The sequence below is a fragment of the Dromiciops gliroides genome, chromosome X (genome assembly GCF_019393635.1).
Source record: "Dromiciops gliroides isolate mDroGli1 chromosome X, mDroGli1.pri, whole genome shotgun sequence".
Taxonomy (NCBI): Eukaryota; Metazoa; Chordata; class Mammalia; order Microbiotheria; family Microbiotheriidae; genus Dromiciops; species Dromiciops gliroides.
The window spans coordinates 31,043,864-31,053,258 of NC_057867.1; the positions used below are offsets into that span (position 1 = coordinate 31,043,864).

The window sequence follows — 9,395 nt, forward strand, 5'->3', positions numbered from 1 at the left end:
CATCAGGATGCAAAGTTCTTGGAATTCATTGTGTTCATCTAGGCGGGCAGGGAGTGTTCCTACTGCATCTCAGTCTCTGTGTCCTTGACGGCAAACATCAGTTACTGTTCTGCAAGGAGAGAGGAGGCTTCCTCCATGGAAGTAGTTCACCGGAAATTTAAAGCAACAAACATCAACCCTGAAACAACATAAGCAAATATATGAACAGATCATTTTGGCAAGGTATGGATTGAATCACCCAATAGGTAGGCTCCAAGATATGCTCACCTGGCAGGAGGCAAGAGCGCTGAGGCCTTACTCAGCTTTTTTCTGGTACTCCTCAGTGGCCAGCTGGTAATCAGTGGCTGCTACAGATAGCTGAGAAGGATCTCTGGCCAGATATGCCAGGAAATCTTGCAAGTGACTCAAGAGCACATTGAGGCTGCTTTCATTCAGAGATGTGGAAGTGAGAATGGAGGCCATCTGAGGGAAGAGGCGGATCAGGTGGGCACCTCCATAGAGCTGGGACATCTGACAGTTGGGATAACGGGCCAGGATCTCGGCATACTGAGGTCTCTCGAACTTGTGGAGCAGCTGGGTGGCCAGCACCATGTCGAAGTACTCTTTGATCAAAGACACTAGTCCACTGATGGCACACTTCTTGTCAATGGATTGGTTGTTTGACTGGAAGGTGGCATACTCGGTCAGGATGGCGTCAACGGTCTTCCTGGCCGGTATGGTGACCAGCTTCTTCTCGAGGGTCACCAGCTCCCAATCCTGCACGAGTAGGGACCTCAGGACCTTGGGTAGGTGGATCTGGATTTCCTGCCTGCCCATGGATTCTTTTTCTGGGTCCGGGGTAACATCTCTGTCTTTCGATGGCTCACTTCCTCTCCCTTGAACGCGCATCCTACCTATCTCCGGGTTGGGTTGCACCATTGTGCCCCCAGCGGTACTGCCTTCGCCTGGGTTGCAATGGTCGCTACCCCAGGAGGAGGTATGTGGGTGTTCCCGCTGTTGTTTCCTCTCAGCAGCTATCTGGAGGAGGAGATAGGCATGTCTGTCCCTCTGCATGTAGGCAGCAGAGTAGCGAAGTACACTGCCCTCGAGCACCCAGTCATATTCCCAGCCATGGGGGACAAGTGGGTAAAGTGGCTTTTTGAAGAATAACATAGGGGCAACAGGCAGCGGGTCTAGGATTCTGCTATCCCCCCTTCCCAGGACCATGGGCTTGCTGCAACAACTGCCACTGCTGCTATGGCTAGGCCACAACCATGGACCACTTGGGGTGGGTCCGGTCGGAGCTGATGGGGGCCGCCAGAGGGGAGCACTCGGGTAGACCGTAGCCCCTCTCCTGGCTGAACTGATCTCACTCCCAGATGGATAACAGACTAGATATTTGATTTGCTCCTTCTCAACAGTCACCCAGATACACTGGGCCTTGCGCATCTTGGATCCTTGGAAAATCAGCACGGTCTCCCCCTCTTGGAAAACGGGTGGGTTTGGGCCCAGCCTACCCTCGAACGTGGAAGAGGCCATCACTCAGTGGGCTCGTGCCTGGGGCACCTCCTTGGGCGGTTTCTGCGGGTTCCCACCTTCTCGGATCTCGGGCCAGGGCAGGAAGGCTCGAGGGTGTGTAGACGGGGTTGTAGAGCCAACACTTTCCTCAGCAGAGCGGCAGGGTTTGCGATGGGGGGTGGGGGTGGAGGGGGGGGCGGGAATAGGGAGGAGGCTGGGTTAAAGACCCGCCTCTTACGAACAGTGTAGCAAAGAAACTAGCCAATCACCTAAAAGTAGCTGCCCAGAAGGGCTGCTAGGGGGCGCAGTGGATAGAGCACTGGCCCTGAAGTTGTGAGGAACTGGATTCAAATATTTCCTCAGACACGTACAACCTGTGTGACCCTGGGGACGTCACTTCACCCCAATTGCCTTAAACATCCGGGTCATCCCCAGTCGTCCTGATGTTTATCTTGCCATTGGACCCAGATGGCTCTGGAGGAGAGAGTGAGGCTGGTGACCTTGCACAGCCCTCCCTCCGTTAAATCCAGTTCAGTGCAATTCATGACATCACCCCAATGTCACCATCCTCTAAGGACACCACTTCCTGACTGTGTTTTCTTGAGCAAGTCTCTTCCCCTCCATGGTCTCAGTTTTCCCTTCAGTAAAATGGAAGGCATTCGGACTTCAGACAATGGCTTGCACTTAACCTTAGATTTAAGGATGGCTTGAAAGAGGACAGACATCATGTGACTAAATAAATACCTCATCAGCAAGCATGAGCAGACATTACACCAGCATGCACAGGTGTGTCTGAGTGTGCATGGGGTAAAGGGGAAGAGTGAGAGAGAGGGATCCATTGTTTTCTTTAGTACAATCATTTATTCATCATTTCCAAAAAGGCACTTTTTAAATATACATTTTCCAGCGAATGCAAAAAATCGCTGATTTAGAGACATTCTTTCACAACAGTGATAGTTTTCCCTCAAAAAAAAAAAACAGGTAAGATGGGGGCAGATAGGTGGTGCAGTGGATAAAGCATTGGCCCTGGATTCAGGAAAACCTGAGTTCAAATCCGTCCTCTGACACTTGACACTTAGTAGCTGTGTGACCCTGGGCAAGTCACTCAACCCTCGTTGCCCTTAAAAAAAACAAACCAAACAAACAAAAAACAGGTAAGATGATAAAGTTACCTTTTCTTTATATATTTATGGTCCTGTTTAATGGTTGCTACTATTTATTTTGAGAAACAGATACACTGTATATTGTATTGAAATTTAGCATAAAAAAAGGTAAAAGGATCCACATGTACAAAAATATTTCTAGCAGCCCTCTTTGTGGTGGCAAAAAATTGGAAATCGAGGAAATGCCCATCAATTGGTGAATGGCTGAACAAGTTGTTGTATATGAATGTAATGGAATACTATTGTGCTGTAAGAAATGATGAGCAGGCAGATTTCAGAAAAACCTGGAAAGACTTAAGTAGACTGATGCTGAGTGAAGTGAGAAGAACCAGGAGAGCATTGTACACAGTAACAGCAACATTGTGGGATGATCAGATAGACTTAGCTCTTCTCAGCAGTGCAATGACCCAAGACAATTCCAAAGAACTCATGATAGAAAATGTTCTCCACATCCAGAAAAAAGAACTGTGGATTCTGAATGAAGATTGAACCATACTGTTTCTACATTTTTTTTCTTTCTGAAGGTTTTTCCCTTTTGTTCTGATTCTTCTTTCACAACATGACTAATATGTTTAGTCATATTATATAACTATATGTTTAATATGAAATATGTTCAATGTAATTGTATATATGTAACCTATATCAGATTCCTTTCTGTCTTGGGGAGGAGAAGGGAAGGCAGGGAGGGAGAAAAATTTGGAACTAAAATCTTATAAAAAATGTTGAAAACTATCTTTATATGTAATTGGAAATAATAAAATACTTTTATGACTAAACAAACAAATAAATAAGCAAATAGATAAGTAAATAAATAAATAAAAACATTTCAGGGAAAAAGTACTGTAGACCATTAAGTAATATCAATATATTACACATGTGCACTAATGGCATAGCATCCAAATTCTTTTTTTTTACCATTTTGTTTTTCTCCAATTACATGTAAAGCAATTTTTAACATTTGGGGGTTTTTAGGTTTGAGTTCCAAATTCTATCCCTCCCTCCTTCCCCTTCCTTCTCCCTGAGAATACTAAACAATCTGATACAGGTTATATGTGCTCATTGTGTAAAATATTTCCATATTAGTCATTTTGTTCAAGAAGACTTAAACAAAAAGAGAAAAGAAAGTGAAAGTATGTATTCAGAAAGTATGTCTGTATTCAGACATCAGTTACTTCTCTGGAGGCCGATAGCATTTTTCATCACGAGTCCTTTGGGATTGTCTTGGATCAATGTACTGCTGAGAATAGGTAAGTCATTTATAGTTCTTCATTGTACAATATTACTGTCACTGTGTACAATGTTCTCCAGATTCTGCTCACTTCACTTTCCATCATTTCATGTAAGTCTTTCCAGGTTTTTCTGAAAGCATCCTGCTCATCATTTCTTACAGAGCAATAATATTCCATCACAATTATATACCACAGCTTGTTTAGACATCCCCCAATTGATGGGCATCCCTTTGATTTCTAATTTTTAGCCACCACAAAAAGAGCTGCTATAAATATTTCTGTACAAATAGGTTCTTTTCTCTTTTAAATATCTCTTTGGGATGCAGACCTAATAGTGGTATTGTTAGATCAAAGGATACTCACAGTTTTATAGCATAGTTCCAAATCGCTCTCCAGAATAGTTGGATCAGTTCACAAAGCCATCAAAAATGCATGTCTTCCCACATCCCCTCCAACATTTATCATTTTTTTTTAGTGAGGCAATTGGGGTTAAGCGACTTGCCCAGGGTCACACAGCTAGTAAGTATTAAATGTCTAAGGTCGGATTTGAACTCAGGTACTCCTGAATCCAGGGCACATGCTCTATCCACTGCACCATCTAGCTGACCCGTCTTTTTTTTTGTATTAGCTAATCTGATAGGTGTGAGGTAGTACCACAGAGTTGTTTTAATTTGCATTTCTCTAATCAACAGTGATTTAGAGCATTTTGTCATATAACTATAGATAACTTTTATTTCTTTTTCTGAAAACTGTCTGTTCATATCCAAGTTAAAAATCCCCAATAAAACACAAAAAAAATAGAAATTCTGGAAATCAAGAGGGAGAATAGTAAAATTGAAAGGAAAAAAGCCAATGACGTAATAGATAAAATTAAGATCACCTTTATGAAAAAACACAATAAAAGAGATAAACCATTGACTAATTTTAAATAAAGAAAGAAAACCAAATTACCAGTCTCAAAAGTGAAAAGGGTAAATGCACTACCAGTGAAGATGCAGTTAAAACAACTATTAGTAATTATTTTGCCAAATTATATGCCAGTAAAACTGACAATCTAAGTGAACTGGATGAGTATTTACAAAAATGCAAATTGTCCATATTAACTGAAGAGTAAATAGATCTTTCTTAGAAAAAGAAATTGAACAAGTTATAAATAAAAGAAAAAAATCTCCATGCCCAGTTGGATTTACAAGTGAATTCTACCAAATATTTAAGGAACAGTTAATCCCAATATTATATATATTTGAAAAAAATAGGTAAAGAAGTCCTAACAAATTCCTTCTATGACACAAATATGGGGGGGAGTTGTTTGTTTGTTTGTTTGGGTTTTTTTATTTGGTGAGGCAATTGGGGTTAAGTGACTTGCCCAGGGTCACTAAGCTAGTAAGTGTCAAGGATCTGAGGCCGGATTTGAACTCAGGTCCTCCTGAATCCAGGGCCAGTGCTCTATCCACTGTGCCACCTAGCTGCCCTACAAATATGGTTTTGATACCTCAACCAGGGAAAGAAAAAATAGAGAAAGAAAACTATAGACCAATTTCCCTAATGAATATAATGTAACATTTTTAAATAAAATGGCAAGATGAGTATAACAATATATCACAACATATGACCAAGTGGGATTTATATCAGGAATGCAGCAAGCTTGGTTCAATATTAGGAAACTATAAATATAATTGACCACATGAGTAACAAAAACAATAAAAATATTATTATATACATAAATACAGAAAAGGTTTTTTCATCATAAAAGTATTTTATTATTTTCTAGTTACATGGAGAGATAGTTTTTAAACATTTGTTTTTATAAGATTTCTAGTTTCAAATTTTTCTCCCCTCCCTCCCCCTCCCCAAAACAGCAAGTAATCTGCTATAGGTCATATATGTACAATTGAATTAAACATATTTCTGCATTAGTCATGTTGTGAAAGAAGAATTAGAGAAAAAGGGAAAAACCTCAAAAAAGAAAAACAAACAAACAAAAAATAAATAGTATGGTTCAATCTGCATCTAGATGCCATAGTTCTTTTTTTCTGGATTTGGAGAGCATTTTCCATCATGAGTCCTTTGGAACTATCTTGTACCATTGTATTGGTGAGAAGAATCTAGTCTATCACAGTTGATCAATACATAATATTGATGATACTGTGTGTAATGTTCTTCTGGTTCTGCTCATCTCATTCATCATCAGTTCATGCAAGTCCTTCCAGGTTTCTCTGAATTTCTTCTGCTCATCGTTTCTTACAGCACAATAGAATTCAATTACATTCATATACCACAACTTGTTCAGCCATTCCCCAATTGATGGGCAGCCCTTCAATTTCCAATTCCTTGCCACCACAAAATGAGCAGCTATAAATATTTTTGTACATGTGGGTCCTTTTCCCTTTTTTATGATCTCTTTGGGAAAAGACCCCAAAGTGGTATTGCTGGGTCAAAGGGTATGCACACCTTTATAGCCCTTTGGGCATAGTTCCAAACTGCTCTCCATCATGGTTGGATCAGTTCACAGCTCCACCAACAATGCATTAGTGTTCCAATTTTCCCACAGCTTCTCCAACATTTATTATTTTCCTTTTTTTGTCATATTATTCAATCTCATAGGTGTCAGGTGGTACCTCAGAGTTGTTTTAATTTGCATCTCTCTAGTCAATAGTGATTTAGAGCATTTTGTCATATGGAAATAGATAGCTTTGATTTCTTCATCAGAAAACTGCCTGTTCATATGCTTTGACCATTTCTCAATTGGGGAATGACTTGGATTCTTATAAATTTGATTTAGTTCCCTATATATTTTAGAGATGAGGCCTTTATCAGAAGTACTGGCCATAAAAATTGTTTCCCAGATTTCTGCATCCCTTCTAATTTTGGATGCATTGCTTCTGTTTGTACAGAAACTTTTTAATTTAATGTAATCAAAATCATCCATTTTGCATTTCATAATATTCTCTATCTCTTGTTTGGTCATAAACTGTTCTCTTTTCCAAAGATCTGAAAGGTAGACTATTCCTTCTTCTCCTAATTTTCCTATGGTATCACCTCTTATGTCTAAATCATGTACCCATTTTGACCTTATTTTAGTATAAGGTGTAAGATGTTGGTCTATGCCTAGTTTCTGCCATACTATCTTCCAGTTTTCCCAACAGTTTTTGTCAAATACTGAATTCCTATCCCAGAAGCTGGAGTCTTTGGGTTTATCAAACAGTACATTATTAATATCATTTACTACTGTGTCTCCTATGCCTAGCCTATTCCATTGATCCTCCTCTCTATTTCTTAGCCAGCACCAGATAGTTTTGATGACTGCCGCTTTATACTAGAGCTTCAGATTTGGTACAGCTAACCCACCTTCCTGTGCATTTTTTCCATTATTTCCCTTGATATTCTTGATTTTTTGTTTTTCCAGATGAATTTTGTTATTATTTCTTCTAGGTCTATAAAATAATTTTCAGGTAGTCTGATTGGTATGGCACTGAATAAGTAAATTAATTTAGGTAGAATTGTCATTTTATTATGTTAGCGCTGCCTATTCATGAGCAATTGATATCTTTCCAATTATTTAGATCTGATTTGATTTGTATGAAAAGTGTTTTGTAATTGTGTTCATAGAGTTCCTGGGTTTGTCTTGGCAAGTAGACTCCCAAGTATTTTATATTATCTACCACTACTTTAAATGGAATTTCTCTTTCTATCTCTTGCTGTTGGACTTTGTTGGTCATGTATAGAAATGCTGATGACTTATGTGGATTTATTTTATATCCTGCTACTTTGCTAATGTTGTTAATTGTTTCAAGTAATTTTTGAATTGATTCTATGGGATTCTCTAAGTATACCATCATATCATCTTCAAAGAGTGATAGTTTTGTTTCTTCCTTGCCTATTCTAATTCCTTTAATTCCTTTTTCTTCTCTGATTGCTAAAGCTAACATTTCTAGTACAATATTAAATAATAGAGGTGATAATGGACTTCCCTGTTTCACCCCTGATCTTATTGGGAAGGCCTCTAACTTATCTCCATTACATATGATGCTTGCTGATGGTTTTAGATAGATACTGTTTACTATTTTAAGGCAAGTTTCACCTATTCCTAAGCTCTGTAGTGTTTTTATTAGGAATGGGTGCTGTATTTTGTCAAAAGCTTTCTCTGCATCTATTGAGATAATCATACGATTTTGGTTAGTTTTCTTATTGATGTGGTTGATTATTTTAATAGTTTTCCTAATGTTGAACCAGCCCTGCATTACTGGTATAAATCCCACCTGGTCATAGTGTTATCCTGGTGATCACTTGCATTCTCTTGGATAAAGTTATTTGTTTCTATGATTTGTTGTTTGACCCACTCATTCTTTAGAATGAAATTATTTAGTTTCTAACTGATTTTCAGTCTACCTTTCCATGCCTCTTTATTACATGTAATTTTTATTGCATCATGATCTGAGAAGGATGCATTTAGTATTTCTGCCTTTCTACATTTGACTATGATGTTGTGCCCTAATACATGGTCAGTTTTTGAAAATGTGCCATGTACTGCTGTCTACTATGATTTCTGAAAAAATTAAAGCCAGGAACCTGTTACTAATATACTATCATGTCTTCCTTCTTATTTTATACCTGAAGAGGAAGACTGGGCATGCACTAACATGCCTCGAAATGCTGTAACATGTATTAATCAAATAGAGACATTCCCTCAGTCTTTACTGTTTTCTTTAATAGCAGATATGAAACAACTAAGAGATACTATAGATGATTTAATTAGAAGAATAGAGCTTTTCTCAGAAAGACCAGAGAACTATAGTAAATTTCAAGAGATCACACAGGAAAAAGATGAGACTCCTATGAAGTTTTATGATAGATTGTGTAAGAGTGCTAGAAGATTTGCTAGATTGGACCCTATAAATCCTAGGGATGCTAGAATCATAAATGCTGCTTTTGTGTATCAGTCTGTTCCAAATATTAAGGAGTATTTTCTAAAATATTGCCCTGGATGATGGCATGCAAAGAATATTGGGGAACTAATATGTGTATGAGAGAAAGGATAAGGGAGAAAAATCTGTTCAGAAACCTAAAGCTGTTCTTGCCACCATCCAGCAAGTGCCTACAGGGCAACAGAATAGAAGAATTTACTGTTTCTATTGTAGAAAGGTAGGACATCGGGCTAGAGACTGTTTTACAAAGAAAAGAGATCAAGAAAGGAAGAAATTTGGAAATGGTCAGAGAATAAGACAGGGAGTAAATCAGGTTAACAGGGGAAACTGGAGCTCTGAAAACAATGCTTCAGCATGACAGGTTGAGGGAGAGGTAGAGGATGTGGAAAATGCAGATTCCACCAAGCTCCTTGCCCCTGCTTTACCCGTTCATGCATCTCCCTTACCTAATATCGATTTGTATGTTGAAGGTGTAAAATGTTCTTGTTTAATTGATACTGGTGCCTCTATTTCTGTGTTAAAATTTGTTCCCAAGGATAAAGTAACTATTGTCAAAAAGATGCCTGTGGTGGGAGTTGAGG

At 38.9% G+C, this 9,395-nt stretch overlaps 1 protein-coding gene across 1 annotated transcript; it reads right to left on the reverse strand.

The window, feature by feature from the left end:
• Positions 1-294: 294 nt before the first annotated feature.
• On the reverse strand, positions 295-1,518 carry LOC122733908 (mortality factor 4-like protein 2). The gene has a single exon (XM_043974619.1). It carries the CDS (start codon positions 1,516-1,518, stop codon positions 295-297), a length of 1,224 nt encoding a protein of 407 aa, XP_043830554.1.
• Positions 1,519-9,395: the final 7,877 nt, after the last annotated feature.

Bases quoted from the DNA above. Each gene is read 5' to 3' on its own strand.
- LOC122733908 (XM_043974619.1), bottom strand. From the start codon at position 1,518: ATGGCCTCTTCCACGTTCGAGGGTAGGCTGGGCCCAAACCCACCCGTT.